The sequence below is a fragment of the Heptranchias perlo genome, chromosome 38 (genome assembly GCF_035084215.1).
Source record: "Heptranchias perlo isolate sHepPer1 chromosome 38, sHepPer1.hap1, whole genome shotgun sequence".
In the NCBI taxonomy this organism is placed as follows: domain Eukaryota; kingdom Metazoa; phylum Chordata; class Chondrichthyes; order Hexanchiformes; family Hexanchidae; genus Heptranchias; species Heptranchias perlo.
The window spans coordinates 10950620-10974256 of NC_090362.1; the positions used below are offsets into that span (position 1 = coordinate 10950620).

A 23637-nucleotide genomic window follows, 5' to 3' on the forward strand; every position below is an offset into this window, starting at 1 on the left:
GGGAATAAGGAAATGGCAGAGATGTTAAACAAATATTTGGTATCTGTCTTCACAGTAGAAGACACAAAAAACATACCAGAAATAGTGATTGTTACACAAGATAAGGGCTCTTGGGGTTGGGGGTAATATATTAGCATGGATAGAGGATTGGTTAACGGACAGAAAACAGAGAGTAGGGATAAATGGGTCATTTTCAGATTGGCAGGCTGTAACTAGTGGGATGCCGCAAGGATCAATGCTTGGGCCTCAGCTATTTACAATCTATATTAATGACTTAGATGGAGGGACAGAGTGTAATGTATCCAACTTTGCTGACAATACAAAGCTAGGTGGGAAAGTAAGCTGTGAGGAGGACACAAAGAGTCTGCAAAGTGATATAGACAGGTTAAGTGAGTGGGCAAGAAGGTGGCAGATGGAGTAAAATGTGGGGAAATGTGAGGTTATTCACTTTGGTAGGAAGAATAGAAACACACAATATTTTTTAAATGGTGAGAAACTATTAAATGTTGGTGTTCAGAGGGTTTTGGGTGTCGAAACACAGAAAGTTAACATGCAGGTACAGCAAGCAATTAGGAAGGCAAATAGTATGTTGGCCTTTATTGCAAAGAGGTTGGAGTACAAGAGTATGGAAGTCTTGCTGCAATGAACAGGGCTTTGGTGAGACCACACCTGGAGTACTGTGTGCTGTTTTGGTCTCCTTACCTAAGGAAGGATATACTTGCCTTAGAGGTGGTGCAACGAAGGTTCACAAGATTGAGTAGAATGGGCCTATACTCTCTGGAGTTTAGAAGAATGAGAGGTGATCTCATTGAAACATATGAAAGGGCTTGATGGGGTAGATGTTGTGAGGCTGTTTCCCCTGGCTGGAGAGTGTAGAACTAGGGGGCATAGTCTCATAATAAGGGGTCGGCCATTTAGGACTGAGATGAGGAGAAATTTCTTCACTTGGAGGGTTGTGAATCTTTGGAATTCCCTACCCCAGAGGGCTGTGGATGCTCAGTTGTTGAGTATAGTCAAGGCTGAAATCAATAAATTTTTGGACTCTAGGGGAATCAAGTGATATGGGGATAGGGTGGGAAAGTGGAGTTGAGGTTGAAGTTCAGCCATGATCTTATTGAATGGTGGAGCAGGCTCCAGGGGCCGTATGGCCTGCTGCTGCTCCTATTTCTTATGTTCTTATGAAATTTATTCCATTTCCCAATTTCATCAGAACTCACCATCAATTGGCACACATTTCACAATCATTCCCTTTCCCAAACACAAAAACAGTGGACCCAAAATCCCTAAGTAAGCAACACCATGAACATCTGATGTATCTCCAAACTTCAAATCAAAGGGTTGTCTTTTCAGTCGGTTGTAGGTTACAAAAGACCTGGAGATAACAAGCCAAGCGAGTGTTGATCACAAGGCCCAAAGGTGATCGAGTGAACTGCTGACAGCTGAGCACTCCTTTGTCCTCCCTGCCTTATCAATGTTTCCAGGCATAGGATGAAAAAGGGAAACCCATAGGTCATAGAGTCGTGGAGAACCGGCCTCTAACACGAGTGCTACGGCAGAGCCCACTGGCCCTGCTCAAGTCTATCACACTATGTGCTGAAAAGTTGGAACCTTCCTTACGTGTGTTGATTTTCTGCAGCGATATGTGTTTCTCCAACTGCCGGCGGAGTCTGACCTCCGCACCGTACTTGCCGAGGGTGCCATTATCAGCCAGGATGAAGTGTGAATGTGTGTTGCTGAGCACTGTGAGTTTGCTTAGAGGGTTGGACATCGTTTGATAGGGTCTGGTGACCTGTAGCAAAAAAAAATCAAAAAATTGAAGAAAATGTTTAAGTTCCATCAGTGACCCCCCCGCCCCCAACTATCAGTGACCCCCCCCGCCCCCAACTATCAGTGACCCTCCCCCCGATTATCAGTGACATCCCCTGACGATCAGTAACCCCCCCCAGACTATTAGTGACCCCCCGACTATCAGTGACATCCCCTGACGATCAGTAACCCCCCCCCGGACTATCAATGACCCCCCGACTATCAGTGACACCCCTATCAGTGATCCCCCCCGACGATCAGTGACCCCTCCCCGACTATCAGTGACACCCCTATCAGTGACCCTTCCCCTGACTATCAGTGACCTTTCTGACTATCAGTGAGCCCCCCCACCCCCCCAACTATCAGTGATCCTACAACTATCAGTGACCCCCCCAGACTATCAGTGACACCCCCTGATGATTAGTGACCCCCCCCCGGACTATCAGTGATCCCCCAGACTATCAGTGACGCCCACGACTATCAGTGACGCCCACGACTATCAATGACTCCCCCCTGACTATCATTGGCCCCTCCCATGACTATCATTGGCCCCTCCCTGACTATCAGTGACCCCCCCCCGACTATCAGACAGCAACCTCCCCTGACTATCAGTGACCCTTCCCCTGACTATCAGTGACCTCTTCCCTGACTATCAGTGACCCCCCCCGACAATCAGTGACCCCCCCGACAATCAGTGACCCCCCCGACAATCAGTGAACCCCCCCCGACAATCAGTGAGCCCCCCCGACTATCAGTGACCTTCCACCCAACTATCAGTGACCGCACGACTATCAGTGACCGTCCACCTGACTATCAGTGACCCATGACTATCATTGACCCATCCCCTGCCTCTCAGTGACCTCCCCTCCCTATTATCAGTGACCCCCCCGACTATCAGTGACTGCCCCCTGACAATCAGTGACCCCCCCCCCCCCCCCGACTATCAGTGACAGCGTCCCCCCCCCGACTATCAGTGACCCCTCCCCTGACTATCAGTGACCCCTCCCCTGACTATCAGTGACCCCCCCCCGACTATCAGTGACAGCGTCCCCCCCGACTATCAGTGACCCCTCCCCTGACTATCAGTGACCCCTCCCCTGACTATCAGTAACCCCTCCCCTGACTATCACTGACCCCCCACCCTCCCGACTATCAGTGACCTCCCCCCCGGACTATCAGTGACCTCCCCCCCGGACTGTCAGTGACCCCCCGACTATCAGAGACCCCCCTGTCTATCAGTGACACCTCCCCCGGACTATCAATGACCCACCACCCTGGAATGTCAGTGACCTCCCCCCGGACTGTCAGTGACCTCCCCCGGACTATCAGTGACCTCCCCCCCAGACTGTCAGTGACCCCCCGACTATCAGAGACCCCCCCGACTATCAGTGACCCCACGACTATCAGTGACTCCTCCCCTGACTATCAGTGACCCCACGACTATCAGTGACTCCTCCCCTGACTATCAGTGACTCCCCTGACTATCAGTGACCCCCCCTGACTATCTGTGACCCCCCGACTATCGTTTCCCCCACGACTATCAGTGACCTCCCCCAACTATTAGTGACACCCCCGACTCTCAGTGACCTCCCCCTCGACTATCAGTGACCCCTCCCCTGACTTTCAGTGTCCTCCCCCCCCCCCCCCCCGCAACTATCAGTGACCCCCACCGCCAACTATCAGCAGACTTTAGGGGCCCAGCCTATAAAAGATGATTTCTGAGGGTCAGAGATTGCTGAATGTATTGAAATACCTGCCAGAGAGCTTCCAGAATATGTCCCAAATTGTGGGAGGTCCAGGCGCACGGCATTGGCACTCTGCATGTGGAAAGGCGTGGTCACCTGACTGGACACTAAAACTGACCCCCCTCTGCAACCCCCCCCTCCCCCACGCCCATTCCCAGCTGGAGTCTGTGGTATCAGCAGTCGCATCTCTCAGAGATACCCATTCAGGGACTGTACAGGCTCTGGGCTCAATCATTTCTTCCGTCTGGGGTAGGCTGATCTCCGACAGATCTCCGACAATCAGCTCTCTCACAGGTCATTGGGAGAGCTGGGCCGCAGCCCAGCAGCATGCAGTTGCGCAATGGGAATGGAACATTCTTCCATGTTGGCAACATGACTGGATCCTTGTGACCCCCTGAACCAATGCCCGCCCTGGTGCCAGAAAGCCAACTGGGCCAGACTGCCCAGACAGGCACAGAGTCTGCAGTCTGCAGCTGGCCCCTCTCAGCCCCAAACTACTCGAGCTCGATAACCATGAGTACCTCATGAGCCCTTGACTCAGTCACAGCAGCCTTCCACCTCCCATACTGTATCCACTGGGGGAGCACCTCATAGGAGAACTAGAGAACTCACTGCATCAAACAGGAGAGGAGAATAGGATTTCAGTGCACCAGTGAGTGTTGAACAGTGAGAAGTTTCTGATCACGGTCACATTCAGTGCAATGGGTACTGTTTATGACCACCAGATAGTGATTTTCATACTTACATCTTTCCCAATTAAATCCATTTTGTTTTCTACAATGCCCCAGGGAGCGAGTCCTATTGCACAGATCCTTCCCCTGGATTTGGATGAATGATCTTTCAAGGCATCTCCTACGTGACATATTACTCCTGAAATTGAACAATTATAAGAAGTTATTGTCAGGCCTGAAGGGTATTATTGATGAACAGGGACAGCGAGGCTGGAGAGGCCAATTTGCAGCAACATGGTGTGATCCTCCCAACTCACCGAGGCCTGCAATTTCCACAGAGGGAGAATCCTCACACACCCACCTCTGGGTGGTCCGCTCGTGGCTGGAGAGCAGAGGGGTGGGGAGTAGGGATGTGAAGGGTAGGGGGATGGGGAGTAAGGGGCTGGAGAGTAGGGTTTTGGAGAGTGGGGGGCCGGGGAGCATCAGGAAGAACCAAAAGCAAAATACTGCGGATGCTGGAAATCTGAAATAAAAACAGAAAATGCTGGAAATACTCAGCAAGTCAGGCAGCATCTGTGGAGAAAGAAACAGAGTTAACCTTTCAGGTCGATGACCCTTCATCAGAAATGGAAGAAATTGAAGCTTAAACAGTTTTTAAGCAAGTAAAGAGCCAAGGGAAAGGGAAGGGGGGAAGGGGAGGGGGAGAAAGAACAATGGGGAAAGTCTGTGAGAGGGCGGAGGGCAGGAGTGATTAAATTAAAAGGGATGATGGTGCAAGGCAAAGGGGGTGGTAATGGGACAAGTAAAGAAACAAAAGATGGGTCTAGAAGAGCTGTAAATGGCAACATCAGAACCATTACCAGCATCTGCTGTCTGAAAAAATGGGAGCAGTGGTTCTGATCTGAAGTTATTGAAATCAATGTTGAGTCCAGAAGGTTGTAAAGTGCCTAATGAAAAGATGAGGTGCTCTTCCTCGAGCTTCCGTTGAGCTTCATTGGAACAGTGTAAGATGCTGAGGGCAGAGATGTCAGAGTGGGAGTGGGACGGGTAATTAAAATGGCAAGTGACTGGCAGGTCAGGGTCACGCCTGCGGACCGAGCGGAGGTGTACAGCAAAGCGACCATTCAATCTGCGTTTGGTCTCCCCATGTAGAGGAGACCGCATTGTGAGCAGCGAATACAGCATGCTAATTTGAAAGAAGTACAAGTAAATCACTGTTTCACCTGGAAGGAGTGTTTGAGGCTCTGGAAGGTGGGAAGGGAGGAGGTGAAAGGACAGGTGTTGCATCTCCTGTGCTCACACGGGAAGGTGCCGTGGGGAGGAGAGCGGGTGTTGGGGATGATGGAAGACTGGACAAGGGTGTCGCGGAGGGAGCGATCCCTTCACAATGCAGAAAGGGGAGGGGAAGATGAGTTTCGTGGTGGCATTGCGCTGGAGGTGGCGGAAATGGCGGAGGATGATACATTGAATGCGGAGGCTGGTGGGGTGAAAGGTGAAGACAAGGGGGACCCTATCATGGTTTTGGGAGGGAGCCGAAGGGGTGTCTGTAGAAGTGTGGAAAATGGGACAGACACAGTTGAGGACCCTGTCAACTACAGTGGAGGGGAATACTCGGTTGAGGAAAAAGGAAGACATATCAGAAGCACTGGTGTGGAAGGTGGCATCATCAGAACAAATGCGACGAACATGGAGAAACTGGGAGAAAGGAATAGAGTCCTTACAGGAAGTGGGGTGGGAGGAAGTGTAATCAAGGTAGCTGTGGGAGCTCCAGAAATGGAGATAGAGAAGTTGAAGAAGGAAAGGGAAGAATTGGAGATGGGTAATGTGAAGGCGAGGGAAGGATGGAAATTGGAAGCAAAGTTGATGAAATTTTTCAGTTCGGGGCAAGAGGCAGGAAACGGCACCGATACAGTCATCAAAGAACCGGAAAAAGAGGTGAGGGAGGGGGCCTGAGTAGGATTGGAACAAAGAATGTTCCACATATCCCACAAAAAGGCAGGCATAGCTAGGACCCATATGGGTTCCCATAGCAACACTTTTTATTTGGAGGAAGTGAGTGGAGTCAAAGGAGTAGTTGTTCAATGTAAGAAAAAGTTCAGCCAGGCGGAGGAGGGTGGTGGTGGATGGGGACTGGTTGGGTTTCCGTTCAAGGAAGAAGCTGAGGGCCCTCAGGCTGTCCTGTTGGGGGATGGAGGTGTACAGGGACTGGATGTCCATGGTGAAAAGGAGACCGTTAGGGCCGGGGAACTGGAAACCGTTAAAGTGGTGGAGGGTGTCAGAAGAGTCTGGACAAGGGGAGAAAAAATAGATTCGAAATAGGAAGAAATACATTCCGTGGGGTAAGAACAAGCTGAAATGATGGGTCTACCGGGGCAGTCCTGGTTGTGGATTTTGGGAAGGAGGTAGAAGCGGCTGTGCCGGGTTGGGGACTACGAGGTTGGAGGCCGTAAGGGGGAGATCTCCAGAGGAGATGAGGTCAGTGACAGTCTGGGAAACTATGGCTTGATGTTCGGCGGTTGGGTCATGGTCCAGGGGGAGGTAGGAGGAGGTGTCGGGGAGTTGGCTTTCAACCTCCGCAAGATAGAGGTCTGTTCACCACACAACAGTGCTGCCCTTGTCAGCAGGTTTAATGACAATGTCAGGGTTGGATCTGAGAGAACGGAGTGCAGCAAGTTCACAGGGAAGTAAGTTAGAGTGAGTGAGGGGAGTAGAGAAATTGAGACGGCCGATGTCACGCCAGCAGTTCCCAATAAAAGATCAAGAGAGGGTAAGAGGCCAGAGGGAGGGGTCCAGGTGGAACAAGAATTCTGAAGGCGGAAGAAAGGGTCCACTGTGCGGGGGGAAAGACTCCTGGCCAAAGAAGTGGGAGCGGAGGCGAAGGTGACAGAAGAAGAGCTCAGCATTGTGTCGAGCTCGAAATTCATTGAGGTGGGGGAGTAAGGGGATGAAGCTGAGGCCTTTGCTGGGCACTGATTGTTCGGGGTCAGAGAGGGGAAGGTCAGAGGGGATAGTGAAAACATGACAAAGGATGAGATTGGAGGGAGGGATGGGGTCAGAGGAAAGTGAAGGGGAAGAAGGATCAGGAGGGTCGTTGGTATCTAAGAGTTGTTGAAGTTTGCAGGCCTTGAAACCTGAAAGGAAGAAAAAAAGTTTTTTGTTAAAGCGGCAGATAAGGCGAAGGATGAAATGGATCTGTGGAACAGGACAACTCTGAAATAGAGTGAGTTGGTGCTGCAGGAGAGGTCGAGAGTGGCATGTGGCGGTGCATGGGTCTCAGGATGCAGCGATACCAGTGTTCGAGGAACGCTGAATATCATGGCAATATCTGTAATCATGCATGGATCCGAAACATGAAGGGTGGAATTTAAGTTGGAATCTTGGATGATTTCAATAGCTTCAGATCATAACCACTGCTCCCATTTTTTCAGACAGCGGGTGCTGGTAATGGTTCTGATGTTGCCATTTACAGCTCCTCTAGACCCATCTTTTGTTTCTTTACTTGTCCCATTCCCACCCTCCTTGCCTTGCACCATCATTCCTTTTGTCATTTAATCATTCCTGCCCTCCACTCTATCACAGACCTTCCCCTTTGTTCTTTCCTCCCCACCCTCCCCTTCCTCCCCCACATTCCCTGGCTCTGTATTTGCTTAAAAACTGTTTAATCTTCAACTTCTTCCAGTTCTGACGAAGGGTCATCAATGTGAAACTCTGTTTCTTTCTCCTCAGATGCTGCCTGACTTGCTGAGTATTTCCAGCATTTTCTGTTTTTATTTCAGGAAGAACCAACTGGGCTAAGGGGAGAAATAAATTCAAGAAAAAACTTTACCCTCACATAAAGGAGCAGACTTCATACATATCTCCAGATACAGTCCCAGACCAGTGCACCAGACACTGATACACAGTCAGCAGCTGAGCACAAAGTTCCTTTGGGACCAGGAAGGAGCCCTGGATCTGCTTGACCATTACTGAGCTGTAAAATAATGTGTGTGTGGGACACAAACATCAATGGGCACACATGGCATGATAGATATTTTGGTTGCTCACCTGTGCTGACTCCAGCTGTGAATATCCAGGCCCCAGTGGTCATTGCAGCTTTGATCAGCCCCTTGCCAAACACCTGCTTCAGTTTAGGCTGCAGTTCGAAATTCTGAAGCCCACCATGAACAGAGATGAGGAGTTTGGGAAGCTCCAGCTCCCACTCCTTCGTCATCAGATGGAGCAGGAGGTCTGGCTTGGTGTCATACGATACACGGATATACTGCAAGATCAGAACAGAAAGCAGAGGCAAAGACCATTAGACGAATAAACCTGACCCTTTAACATGGAACATCCCTGCCGTATCCCTCAACCTCTTCTCTACAGAAATGGGTTCTCCCGTGCTGTTTGACTGCATTTATTTCATCCTGATCTCTCTTTTCTGAAGGTGCTGACTCTCACTGGGGTACAGTTCCTGAAGGTGCTGACTCTCAATGGGGTACAGTTCCTGAAGGTGCTGACTCTCACTGGGGAACAGTTGCTGAAGGTGCTGACTCTCACTGGGGTACAGTTCCTGAAGGTGCTGACTCTCAATGGGGTACAGTTCCTGAAGGTGCTGACTCTCACTGGGGAACAGTTGCTGAAGGTGCTGACTCTCACTGGGGTACAGTTCCTGAAGGTGCTGACTCTCAATGGGGTACAGTTCCTGAAGGTGCTGACTCTCACTGGGGAACAGTTGCTGAAGGTGCTGACTCTCACTGGGGTACAGTTCCTGAAGGTGCTGACTCTCACTGGGGTACAGTTCCTGAAGGTGCTGACTCTCAATGGGGTACAGTTCCTGAAGGTGCTGACTCTCAATGGGGTACAGTCCCTAAAGGTGCTGACTCTCACTGGGGTACAGTTCCTGAAGGCGCTGAGTCTCACTGGGTTACAGTTCCTGAAGGTGCTGACTCTCACTGGGGTGCAGTTCCTGAAGGTGCTGATTCTCATTAGGCTACACACACATCAGCAGAGACTTGCACACACACACATGCACACATACACTTTCTAGTTGTTGGATAGTGACATCTGTGATCAGCTAACTCAGGACAGAATGTGGACTGACCTGTGGATTTTTGCCATATCCTTTCATAATATGAATATAGGAACAGGAAGAGGCCATTCAGCCCCTCGATCATGTTCCGCCATTCAATTAGATCATGGCTGATCTGTATCTTAACTCTATCTACCCACCTTAGTTTCGTAATTCTCAATTTTGAATAATTTTTGAAAATTTCAGTTTAGTCACCTCAAAGTCTCTTGTTTTCTGAAGAAAATAAGCCCAAATTATTCAACCTTTACTCATACCTTAAATTCCTATATTTGGAATAATTTTTGTTCTCCGCCCTCTCTCCTCTCCCTCCCCTTCCCCGTCCCATCCCAAGGGCAAAGATGTCCTTGCAATCGCCCAGAACAGCAGGCAGCTCCCCAGATGGGGCCTGATAAACACCTCAAACAAATTACTCCAAAAAGCCGATTTTGCACAGGTCACATTTTGTTTAACTGTACTCTAATTGAGTGAAACATTGAATCTAGGTCACAATGGGATTAGTAAGTGAAATCAGGTTTAAATCACACACTTGTAGCAGAATTCCAATAATGAACATTCAGAGCAGTGAGGAGGGTGTGTGCCCACAGTAAGGGAAGGTTCAGCATGAGTCAAATCCATCCATTTGGGCACAATTCAAGCTGATAATATAAAACAAGGCATTTTTAAAGAGGGAGACACTCAGCACAGAACAGGCAATACAATCCCCCAAATTCAATGGGCTCTCAGGAATGAAACGAATTGTCACTCCATCAACTCATTAACACAGACCAGGGAATGAACCTTGTGCCTTCCTACCCTATAAGGCTCAGTGTCACAGGGTGATGCACTGACCCACAGAGGCATCGGGGGAGCTCGACAGTAAGTGTTACACTGAGATTCTATCAGACATAACATGATGTCAATGCCCTGCGTTCCCTCATCTCTGGAATCTGTGCGCACAGCAGTGGCATCATCACCTTGCAATGCCGTTGTGCTGATAGCTGCTTATAACTACACACTGGTCATTTCAGTTCTGGTCGAACCACTTCACTTGGCACGTGAAGCCACTTCTCCAATCATTCACACATCCACTTAGTAACCACTGGGTCGGGAATGGGTGGGGTCAGACTCCTGCTGGCAAGTATGTTGATGAGTGTTTATTTGCATTGCCTTGGACCTGACACGCTGTGAATGTACAGTCAGATCCAACTTCTTCAAGGCTGCAACGGTGGGGAATCAGGTTTTAGTGTTGATTTGGCCCAGTGTTATGTATAAAAAGTGTCACATGCGCCTCTGATGCACGATTTGGTTCTGCTACTCACCATGGCTCTGCTGGCATGACCTCCACCTTGAAACTCCATGACTCCAAAAGCATCAGTAGGACTGGCCTGTGTGTGCTTGTTGGGCAACCATTTCTCGGACTCCACCTGAACCAGCTGCTTCTCCTCCTCTCCTGGGTCGCTGGATGGGGCAGTCGGAGTAATGGCAACATGCTGACTAACCAGCTGACCACAGCAGCACCTGAGAAAAGAGGAGACACTAATTCACCAACTCCACTGACAGCAACTGTAATTCAACATAGGATCCAACACACTGAATGTACCGTGTACAAAACTCTGCCGTTACCTCTGTGGGTCTTTGGAGTTTGGGATCACACAGATACAGTCACGCTTCTGGAAGTTTTTCTCAATCCAAGCTTTGTGACCCTGGAGTTAGAAACAAACATTTTTGCAATTCAGGCACCAGGAACTTTATGTAGAAATAAAAAGAAAGCTCTTGAATACTAAAATACAATTAGAAAGTGGTTAAGGAGCATGGCCTCTCATGCCCTCGGACTCTTTACTTGTATTCTGCCACTAACAGAAAACTGTAAATCCGTTGACTCCGACATTCTGTAACAAAAATAACTTGCATTTATATAGCGCCTTTAATGCAATAAAACGTCACAAGGTGCTTCACAGGAGTATTATCAAACAAAAATTGATACCAAGTCACATAAGGAAATATTAGGACAGGTGACCAAAAGCTTGGTCAAAGTTATAGGTTTTAAGAAGCGTCTTAAAGGAGAAGAGAGAAGTAGAGAGGCGGAGAGGTTTAGGGAGGGAATTCCAGAGCTTAGGGCCTGGGTACAGCCGCCAATGAAGGGGTGAAGGAAGTGGAGGATGTGCAAGAGGCCAGAATTGGAGGAACACAGAGATCTTGGAGGGTTGTAGGGCTGGAGGAGGTTACAGAGATAGGGAGGGGCAAGGCCATGGAGGGATTTAAATGCGAGGATGAGAATTTTTAAATCATGGCGTTGCCAGACTGGGAGCCAAAGTAGGTCAGCGAGCACAAGGGTGATGGGTGAACCGGACTTGGTGTGAGTTAGGATATGGACAACAGAGTTTTGGATGAGCTGACGTTTACAGAGAGTGGAAGATGGGAGGATGTTTCTTCTCTAGTGCTGCAGCTATTCTATGCTCTGCCATTTAAATCCTTTAATTCAAGGTCTGAGACACACACAGATAAGTAACACCAGATTATAGCAAGTTCAATCATAAACCAAGGACTGAAATTAAACTCAAAAGCCAAATTTTCATTTAAAGTGAGGACAAAATTGGGCTCAGCTGTTCTGTTGTTCCTCCCATGGTGGAATATCTTGCCGCCAGTCATTGTCTAAGGTCACACATAAAGAATAGTCCCTTGAGTGTGGAACCGTATCCCATTAAGAGTCAGCTCCTTTAGGACAGGAAGGGAGAGAACTGGGAAAGAGAGCCGAACATTTTAAGAATGATCCCTCTGCACTCTGCAAGGCCAGAGGGGAAACTGTGTCCTGACCAATACTGATCCCTCAACTACGTCACTAAAACAGATTATCTGGTCATTATCACATTGCTGTTAGTGGGATCTTGCTGTACGCAAATTGGCTGCTGCATTTCCTACATTACAACAATGACTACATTTCAAAAGTATTTCATTGGCTGTGAAGCGCTTTGGGATGTCCTGAGGTCATGAAAGGTGCTACATAAATGCAAGCTTTTCTTTCTTTTAGTTTGATTATATTTTCATAACAACACGGATCCAGACAACCACAAGCAGGCCATACATTTCACATTGCTCGGGATTAACTATTTGTACAAGGTCAGTGACATTTTACCAGAAACCCGCGAGTTAAAATGGCGGAGGTACAAATGCAGCAGAAATGCAAAGGGTAGCACTGGCCGCCATTTTAACCCCCCCAAACCCCCAACCCCCCCGTACCATTCCCGCCGGATGAGCAGGGCCAAAATCGGGGCTCGTGGGTTTTATACTTAAAGCAACTAAACATACTCGCTGAGCTTTTGAACTTCAAAGGATGTCCCAGCCCTATAGAACAAATATAACAAAGAATTTAATCCAGCAAATTATAGGCAAAGCAATGGTCCATGAATAGAAACACAAAATCAGAAAATAATTTTTAAACCTGCATCAAAATTCTACTTTGATAAAGAAATGTTGCTGAATTTACAATTATTTCAGACTGGAAATATATCTCTGTGATAAACCACTCACTATCATTCCTCTCTCTCACCTCTTCTGTTGCTGGAGTTTTCTGTACCACACAGATTGTATTTTAAATTTTTCTCAGTGAAATACTTTGGGGTTTCAATCATCTTCATCCATCTATTGACTTGTTCCCATGATCAGCTTCCTGTTGGTTTCCTGAGTTTCTCAGGGCCGCTGGATATTCTGAGCCAAGTGTGGCCACTTAAGGATCAGCTCACGTGACCCGTATGTGAGTGGGCTGCTTTGTTTGGCTCAGTCTCATGATTGGACTTGAAGGTAAATCCTCCTGAGGCCTCATGATTCTTCGCAATGGCCTGAGGAGTTTTCCTTCCTTGTGGGACGAGGCACAATAAATCCACTTTGATAAGAACCCATCTCCAACTTGCTAAACGTTCTTTTCACTCCCTATTCCTCAGCTGCCGGAATGATTGACCAACCAAAGCAGGCACAACCTTAAAACCCAAACTCATAATTTCAACTGTCATGGCCCTTGATACAGATTCAGCATCATCCCCATAATTGGAACAATTGGGAATTGTGTGAACTCTCAAAGGTCACTAATTAAAGTTACAGTCCTCCCTTCTCTCAAATGAGGAAAGATTGACATGCTGGTGAAGAGAGGTCATACAACAATAATCAGAGTTAATCTGCCAACTGCCCGCTAATCAAATCTTAGGCTAAAAAGGTTCTGTGGCCTAAATAAAGCAAGGTAATTTTGAAAAAAAAATTGATTCATTATTCATTTACACAAATAACTACAAACAACTGGGAATCTTAAAGAACTATCCACAACTAAAGCGACTCTATTAATAAACCATCATGCTAGTCACATGCCTCAATTCACACTATATTTAACACATACAGATGCAGTTTCTCATTAATCCACAGTCATCAACAACACCAGTGTACAGATAAATACTTAAATCAGCACCATCTCCCTTTCTGTTAAAGGTGCTGATTCTCACTGGGGTACAGTTCCTGAAGGTGCTGACTCTCATTGGGCTACAGTCCCTGAAGGTGCTGACTCTCACTGGGGTACAGTTCATGAAGGTGCTGACTCTCACTGGGGTACAGTCCCTGAAGGTGCTGACTCTCACAGGGGTACAGTTCCTGAAGGTGCTGACTCTCACTAGGGCACAGTCCCTGAAGGTGCTGACTCTCACTGGGGTACAGTTCCTGAAGGTGCTGACTCTCACTGGGGCACAGTCCCTGAAGGTGCTGACTCTCACTGGGGTATAATTCCTGAAGGTGCTGACTCTCACTCTGAAAATGGGTACAATGCTCTTAAGCTGTCTTCTGAAGTGAAAGCATTCAGAAATAATTAATATAGAGGAAACAGAATAGAAAGAGTTAGACAAGATAAAGAGAACAGTGGAAAGATCTTTAACCTTCATTCAAAAAGGGCTCAGAGCATAAAATCTTTTCAAATGTTATGGAAAAATCTGGTGGATAAAGGAAGGGATCTCATCTGAGAGTGTCAGTCAGACAGGGGGTCTGTACTGGGGGAGCTGGACGGATGTAGAACACTGTCAATTAATGCACAGCTATCCGTCAGCTCCTCACCACCCCATGCAGCATGGGTACACAAGTTTCAGCCAATCGCTGGGTCCTGTCTACAGAAAACTGTAACCGTCTCTGGATTCAGTTATGTGGAGAGACTGGGATTGTTCTCCTTTGAGTAGAGAAGGTTAAAGGGAGATTTAATAGAGATGTTCAAAATTATAAAAAGTTTGAAAAGGGTAAATAAGGAGAAACTGTTTCCACTGGCAGGAGGGTCGGTAACCAGAGGACACAGATTTAAGGTAATTGGCAAAAGAACCAGAGGGAAGATGAGGAGACATCTTTTTACTCAGCGAGTTGTTATGATCTGGAATGCACTGCCTGAAAGGGTGACGGAAGCAGATTCAATGGTAACTTTCAAAAGGGAATTGGATAAATACTTAAAAAGGAAAGGTTTGCCGGGCATGAGCAGGAGAGTGGGACTAATTGAATAACTCTTTCAAAGAGCCAGCACTGGCACAATGGGCTGAATGGCCTCCTTCTGTTCTGTATGATTCTATGGATGAATCTCAGCTCATTTACTGAAGACTTTATTGAATCAATTTATGTCAAATGTCCAGCTGATGAACTAACCTCTTTAAAACTTTGCATCCCATTAATGTCCCAATTACAGTCATGGAACACAAGTCTCAAAGTAAGTATGTTTTCCCCTCCCCAAGATATTTTGTCCCTTGTTTAATTCAAGTCTCCTGCAAGCCACACACACCAACTACACCCAAGCCACTGCATCGATGACTGTTCCCAATTGGCTGCCCATGTGATCCAATGAGGACTGGCCGTCTGATTTTTCTTCCTCCTATGTGGGAATACTTCTGCCCTCTGCTCACGCTTTATATAATGGCAGGACCAAGAGCAGCCACCTGGCGGAGTGGGAGAGGGTAGGATTTAATCTCATCCCTCAGTGTCCCAAGGTAAAGCTCCGAAGTGGCTTGCCAATGCGGAACAATGAGAACCTCTTAAAATTCTGTGGGTACAAATGGTTTTAATATTCTAAGTTAAATATAATGTTATTCACTAAGCATCACCCACATCTGCAACACAGGGTCAGATTCCTGACATTCCACACATTCCAGGACTTATCATAATTTATCCTGCTCAGTGGTACAAATATTTCTTGATAGATATCAGAAAGCACTTTCCAGAATCAATCCCGTTTTAAATTAGATGAAATTAAATTTCTCAAACATTGCCTAATGTCTCTAACCCCTGTACCGGTGGACACATTAAAAGGGGAATATGTTCCAACAAACAGCCTCATGTTCAGATCAAGTCACACAAAGTGCTGCCATCATGGGACAGAGCCAAAGGCAACAACTCACACCGAAATCAGAAACATAGCGAGAAGTGGCAAACTGCTTCACTTGTAGGCACCATGAAGGACTGACAGTAAGTGGCAATAATCATTTCTTCTCTCCTCTTTATTATGTCTTTCTCTTTTTCTTCTTGTCTCTCTTTATCACCCTTTTGTTTGAACTTCTTCCTCCATACATTATACAATATCCCTCAACCCTGTACAGTATCCTTCAAACCCATACATTATCCCTCAAACCCATTCACTATCCCTCAACCTCATACATTATCCCACAATCCCATACACTATCCCTCAACACCATACAATATCCCTCATCCCCGCACACCATACAATATCCCTCAAACCCATACAATATCCCTCAATCCCATAAAATATCCATTAATACCATACAATATCACTCAACACCATACAATATTGTTCAACCCCATAAAATATCCTTCAAACCCACACAATATCCATCAACACCATACACCGTACAATATCCCTCAATTCCTTACAATATCTCTGACCACCAAATACCATACAATATCCCTCAATGCTGTACAATATCCCTCAACACCATACAACATCCCTCAACACCATACAATATCTCTCAACACCATATAATATCCCTCAACTCCATACAATATCTCTCAACACCATACAATATCCCTCAACACCATACAATATTCCTCAATCTCATAAAATATGTTAAGCCCATACAATATCTCTCAACACCACACAATATCCGTCAAACCCATACAATATCTCTCAACACCATACAATATCCCTCAACCCCATACAATATCTCTCAACACCATACAATATCCCTCAACCCCCTACAATATCCGTCAAACCTACACAATATCCCTCAACACCATACAATATTCCTCAATCTCATAAAATATGTTAATCCCATACAATATCACTCAACACCATACAACATCCCTCAAAACCATACAATATCCCTCAATCCTATACACTATCCCTCAACACCATAGAATTTCCCTCATCCCCATACACTATACAATATCCCTCAATCCCATAAAATATCTATTAATCCCATACAATATCACTCAACACCATACAATATCCCTCAACACCATACCCCATACGGTATCCCTCAATACCATATAATATCCTTCAAACCCATATAATATCCCTCAACACCATACACCGTACAATATCCCTCTATTCTTTACAATCTCCCTCAATTCCATACAATATCCCTCAACACCATATACCATACAATATCCCGCAATGCCATACAATATCCCTCAACACCATACACCACACAATATCTCTCAACACCATGCAATATCCCTCAACCCCCTACAATATCCATCAAACCTACACAATATCCCTCAACACCATACAATATTCCTCAATCTCATAAAATATGTTAATCCCATACAATATCACTCAACACCATACAACATCCCTCAAAACCATACAATATCCCTCAACCCCCTACAATATCCCTCAACCCCATATATCTTTCAACACCATACAATATCCCTCAACACCATACGTGGCACAATATCCCTCTACTCCATTCAATATCTCTCAACACCATACAGTATCCCTCAATCCTACTCAATATCCCTCAATCCCATACTATATCTCTCAATACCATACAATATCCCCTAACACCATACAATATCCCTCAACACCATACACCATACAATATCCCTCAACACCATACACCACACAATATCCCTCAACACCATTCAATATCCCTCAACACATTACAATATCCCTCAACACCATATAGTATCCCCCAACACCATACATCATACAATATCCCTCAACACCATTCAATATCCCTCAACACATTACAATATCCCTCAACACCATATAGTATCCCTCAACACCATACAGTATCCCTCAATCCCACTCAATATCCCTCAATCCCATACAATATCCCTCATCATACACCGTACAATATCCCTCAACACCATATCATATCCCTCAATACCATACAATATCCCTCAATGCCTGACAATATCCCTCAATACCATACACCATACACCAGACAAGGACAAGGTTCCATCCCCAGCCTGTGCTGAGTCAGCTGATCTGAGCCAAGGCAGCAAAATCGGCTATAATTGGCCTCAGTACTTGATCTGAGGCGGGGACAATCAGCAGGAAGTTCACGCCCCCAACTCTCATCAGTCACCCTTGTGGGAATGTGTGTGGAGGTTGGATGTGGATAGGAGTGGGCAGTCTGTGACGCCTCCCACAGTCAAACAGCCTGTTGCCACTTAACTGTCTAGGCTCATACTCCACTTGTATGAAGTACTGGAGGGTATTGGGTGACCATGAATTCAGGCCCCAGTGAGAGTAAGGAGACCGGAAAATAAACATGTTGCATGAGTGTTGTTTTTGAGCTGATGTATACACTTCCATGTATGATACATAAATGTAAAAGTGCATGTGTTGCACAGGTATCATAACAAAACCTGTTCCTCGGTCAGACATCAACTGGGGAAGATTTAACTGTTTAAAACCTGCTCTGAAATTATAAAAGAATGAACATGGTATTTTTCATCACCTCCCGCTCTGGTCTCCTTGCAGCAGCTCTTGTGGGGAGTTTGCATCATTTACACTTGACACAGGTACACAACAGACACACTGGACAACGAGGATGAATTGGCAGCTCCAGCTGATGTTACTGCCACCTTCCTACTCACCTTCTGCGACCCGGATATCGTACGTTTAATGGAGGCGCGCTTCAGGGAGCCACTCATTTGTTTCAAGGAGCTGGTCAACATCTTCCTTCTTTAGCAGCCTGCTCCTCTACCTGCTCACACCTGGTGCGTGTCTCCAAGGTTGGTTTGGATCAGACTTGTAGTCAGCCAGTGGGTGCGGACACACATCATACAGGGAGAGAAATAAAAAAGGAAATCGCAGCCGACTGAGAGACAGCTGTTCCGGAGTAATATGGAGAATGGATCAATGGAGTACAGGGCAACATCTCAAGCCCACTCTGTCCCTTCTATAATCAGGCTTAATGCACTGCCTCCGAGAACAACCGCTAAAAGGATGGAGATTTAACAAATGGTGATTGGAGATAAATCTACTTTGCAGGGTGGAGATTTTATACACACGCATGAGTCAGATGGAAATCATTTATATTATCAGGAAAAAAGTGAATGAATGAAGCAGATGGTCAGCAGACTGCAGCAAGCATTGGGAAGAATGTAGAGTCAGTCCAGTGATGGGGAAAGTGCTGAGAGCAGATCAGCCCTCTGCAGACTAATGCACAGCCCATGAAAAAGATGGACTTATATGGAAGAATTACAATTTACTCAACACTGCTAAACGCAATTAATTGATACAGCATGTGGTATTACAGGCAAAATGGTAAATCCTTTACTCTGTGCTAACTCATTGACTTTTAACATATACAGCAACTCAATGGTGGCTTTACCTTAACCAATTGCTGAGACACAAATTTTTCTCCACAGGACTCACTGGATAGAGATCAGCAGCAGCATCACTGCCTCATGTTCCCCTTCCTATAATGCAGAATCACTGATTGCTCAAGCACAGATACAGACCATTCTGCCCATCAAATCTCCATCAGCGATTTTGTCCATATGAGCCACCCAATCACTCCCCATACCCTTTAATATCCTACCCAGTCTAATCCCACTCTCCTGCTCGCTCCCCATACTGTTTAATATCCCACCTGGTCTAATTCCACTCACTCCCCATACCCTTTAATATCCCACCCAGTCTAATCCCACTCTCCTGCTCGCTCCCCATACCCTTTAATATCCCACCCAGTCTAATCCCACTCTCCTGCTCGCTCTCCATACCCTTTGATATCCCACCCAGTCTAATTCCACTCACACCCCATACCCTTTAATATCCCACTCAGTCTAATCCCACTCTCCTGCTCACTCCCCATATCTTTTAATATCCCAACTGTCTAATCCCACTCTCCTGCTCACTCCCCATATCCTTTAATCCCACCCAGTCTAATGCCACACTCCTGTTCACTCCCTATACAACTTTAATATCACACCCAGTCTAATTCCTCTCTCCTGCTCACTCCCTATATTCATTAATATCCCACCCAGTCTAATCCCACTCTCCTGCTCACTCCCCATTTCCTTTAATATCCCACCCAGTCTAATCCCACTCTCCTGCTCACTCCCCATATCCTTTAATATCCCACCCAGTCTAATCCCACACTCATGCTCACTCCCTATTCAACTTTAATATCCCACCCAGTCTAATGCCACACTCATGCTCACTCCCTATACAACTTCAATATCACACCCAGTCTAATTCCTCTTTCCTGCTCACTCCCCATACCCTTTAATATTGCTGTTTTTCAAACAACTAGCTAATTCCCTTTTCAAAGAGTTTATGGATTCTGCTAGGGTTTTGTGGCTGAGACTTCCCCATTCTCATGCTGTGTTGAGGAGTTTGTTCCAATCTCTCCGCTAATTCTTATTGTAAACAATTTTACAACACCAAGTTATAGTCCAGCAATTTTATTTTAAATTCACAAGCTTTCGGAGGCTTCCTCCTTCCTCAGGTGAACGTTGTTGGAAATATCCCACCCAGGTGATACGTTCACCTGAGGAAGGAGGAAGCCTCCGAAAGCTTGTGAATTTAAAATAAAATTGCTGGACTATAACTTGGTGTTGTAAAATTGTTTACAATTGTCAACCCCAGTCCATCACCGGCATCTCCACATCATGGCTACCATCTAATTCTTATTGTGGTTCTCTTCAATTTGGGCACTGCAGCACCACCTACTGGAAAGTGCTCCACATTGCACAAACCATTTCATTTCAAAACCAGTGCCCAAAGCTGTCATTGGCAATATTAGAGAATAAGTAAGAACTTTCATTTATACAATGCTTTTCATGACCTCAGGATGTCCCAAAGTGTTTCACACCAACAAATTATCACGGGGGAACTGGTGGTACCCTTGTGACATGGGTCGGTAATTGGTTGGCAGGTAGGAGACCGAGAATAGGGATGTTCTCTGATTGGCAGGATGTGACAAGTGGTGCTCTCCAGGTATCTGTACTGGGGCCTCAGCCTTTCACCATATATATCAATGACTTGGATGAAAGAATAGAGAGTTGTATATCCAAGTTTGAAGATGACACTAAGTTGGGAGGCACAGTAAATTGTGTAGACAGGGCCAGGAATTTACAAAGGGACATAAACAGATTAAGTGAGTGGGAAAAATTGTGGCAGATGGAGTTTAATGTGGGAAAGAGTGAGGTCATCTACTTTGGATCGGAGAAAAACAAATCGGAATATTTTCTTAATGTGTTGCATGTGTTGGGGGGCATCAGGTGAGGGAATGGTCAAATAGACTACTGATGCTCGCTGTCCAGGCTCACACATGAGGTACAGGACTGTAGTTGGCACCTCTAGAACCCCATCCCAGCAAGAGTCAGTGGGGTCTACTTTGACTTTTGGTCGGTCACCCATTCTGGGGGTGAAGAGGCCCCATGTGATTTTGAGGCTCCAGCCTCATTTAAATTCGGTAGGTGAGCTGTGAAGAACCTAACAGGTGTTCCGACACAGCTCGCCAGATCGAGCACTAGAAAATGGGCCAGAGCTGCCGCCAGGGAGGTAAGTTGCGGGGGATTGTGATCATGGAGGGTGGGGGGCCCAGGGCAGCAGCGGCCCAGATTATTTTTAAGGGTCACTCCTGCCCCGCCAGGGCCCACAAAAATAACTGAACGCTTACCTCTGCCAGGCCTCTTCTCTTCCATCGCCTGTGGAGCTGCACAATCTCCAACCAATTCCAACCTAAAATGGCAATTGGGTTCCTATTTACATCACAGGACCCTGATTTTCACATTAAAAGGGGCACTTTGGACACCCAGCGGGAGGTCCCTTCCAAAATGGAGCCGGCTGCATCGCCGGTGTTAATGGGGCGGGAAGGCTAGACCCCATTCTGAGTCCGTTACTCTGCCCCCCGTTAACTCCAGGCAAAGGGGGTCAAAATCAACACCAATGACAACAGCGGATGGGGGGGGGGGGTGCGGGGTGAGAGAAGAAAATTGGATATGGAAGAGGACAATTCATCCTGAGTTCCCTCCAAAAGTAACATCATGGTGAAGTTACCAATCTTATTCTTTTTGGTTAAATGTAGATTCAAAACAAATGTAAATGTAGAGTTCTGAATGTTTAGATTAACATTGTGAATCAACTCTGGGTAAAAGCTGGGTGTTAGATTCGAGTTTGATATAATCCGGGAGGCTTTACATTCGAATGATGTTTCATCAAATGAAAGTTGGAATTTCATGATAGGCCTCTGGTGCACCGATTACAGAATGATATCTCTGGGAAATTAATTTGAGATTAAAAAGGCTGAGCTGTTTTATTTGCAATCACAATCCTTTCATTGCATAAAACCTTGAACCATCACTGTTACTGGACTGGCTTCACCTGACAAGCTGCCCCTCACTGAATGGAGCTGGTGGCAGTTTATAAAAGGAACATAATTGGACGAGGTTTATCCGGCTTTTTAACAAATAAAAGCCCGGAATTATAGGAATGAGAACTCCCGAGGGTCGGTCAGCAACAATGTCTGCTCCGGTCACTGGCCAAAATCCCACCACCAGGTTCCTGCTCCCTGCACGTCCAGTGACAGGGAAGAGCCCTGGCAATCCTACCTGACCTTGCAGATAAGAGGATTGGGATAAAGTTGTTTTAAGCCACGCCAGCTAACAGCACAGGGGCAGCTGTTGAATGTGTGCTATATTCCAGTAACTAAATCACAGCTGGAACTGGAGGGAATTTAACACTCCAGGAGCCCCAGAGAACTGGGACCAGCTTTGCCTTGCTGAAGATTTCTGTTCCGAGATGAATAATTCAGACTCCCACCCGCGCCCCCAACACCCACACCATCCCCCACCCCTCCCCCCACTCCCCGACAGTTTCCACGGGGACTGGAAAGCTCAGGTGTCGCTGAGAGAGTGTTGACCAGGTACTGAACTGGGCAGGACATCCCAGCAGATCCTCACCTGATATCCACACTTCGTCTGAGTCACTGGGTAACAAAAAAAAGGAAGACTTACAGCGCCTTTCACGACCTCAGGACGTCCCAACGTACTTTATAGCCAATGAAGTACTTTTGAAGAGTAGTCACTGTTGTAATTTGGGAAACGTGGCAGCCATTTTGTGCACAGCAAGATCCCACAAACGGCAATGTGATAACGACCAGATAATCTGTTTTAGTGATGTTGGTTGAGGGATAAATATTGGCCAGAACACCGGGGAGAACTCCCCTGCTCTTTTTTGAAATAATGCCATGGGATCTTTTTTATCCACCTAAGAGGGCAGACGGGGCCTCGGTTTAATGACTCATCCGAAAGACGGCACCTCCGACAGTGCAGCACTCCCTCAGTACTGCACTGGGAGAGTCAGTCTAGACTTTTGTGCTCAAGTCTCTGGAGCGTGTCTTGAGTCCATGACCTTCTGACTCAGACGTGAGAGTGCTACCCTATGAGGCACAGCTCAAATTACCAGGAACAGGAACCCCAGTTGATTTTTTTGCCCATTCTCGCCCCGGAGGCTCTAAGGCCAACCACCACCACCATAGGTGTGAGCAGCTCATTCAGCACAGAGCAAGGATAGAGTCTGGGCTCCTCCTGACTCGTGTACCTCACTCCCTCCCTCACTCACTCAATCCCTCCCTCCCTCACTCATCCTCCCTCCCTCACTCCCTCGCACTCACTCACTAACTGAGCCCTTGGAGGGAGGTCAAAAAATGGGACTTCCAAGATTCAAAAAGAAACAATTTATTTACAAAAAATCATTCTGTTCCAGCTGCCCCCGCTCACACTACCCTGGGGATGGGAGAAGGAGTGAGGGTGGAGGTGGGACAGCGAGGGGGCGGAGGTGGAGGGGAGGGGAAGAGGTAGAGAAGGAGGATGGATGGAGGATGGAGGGGGAGAGGGTGGAGGAGGGGAGGCAAGGAGGGAGGGGAGGAGTGTGGGGGAGGTGGGA

General features: G+C 46.7%; 1 protein-coding gene across 1 annotated transcript in view; it reads right to left on the reverse strand.

The window, feature by feature from the left end:
• The window catches only part of trpm1a (transient receptor potential cation channel, subfamily M, member 1a), a 62596-nt gene extending 44180 nt beyond the window's left edge, over window positions 1-18416 (reverse strand). Inside the window, exons 1-6 of the mRNA XM_067973268.1 lie at window positions 18336-18416; window positions 10893-10972; window positions 10589-10787; window positions 8267-8480; window positions 4297-4421; window positions 1618-1789 (exon numbers count right to left, since the gene is read on the reverse strand). Coding sequence (XP_067829369.1) covers window positions 1618-1789; window positions 4297-4421; window positions 8267-8480; window positions 10589-10787; window positions 10893-10972; window positions 18336-18416 — 871 coding nt within the window. The remainder of the gene's footprint in view (window positions 1-1617; window positions 1790-4296; window positions 4422-8266; window positions 8481-10588; window positions 10788-10892; window positions 10973-18335) is intronic.
• Window positions 18417-23637: the final 5221 nt, after the last annotated feature.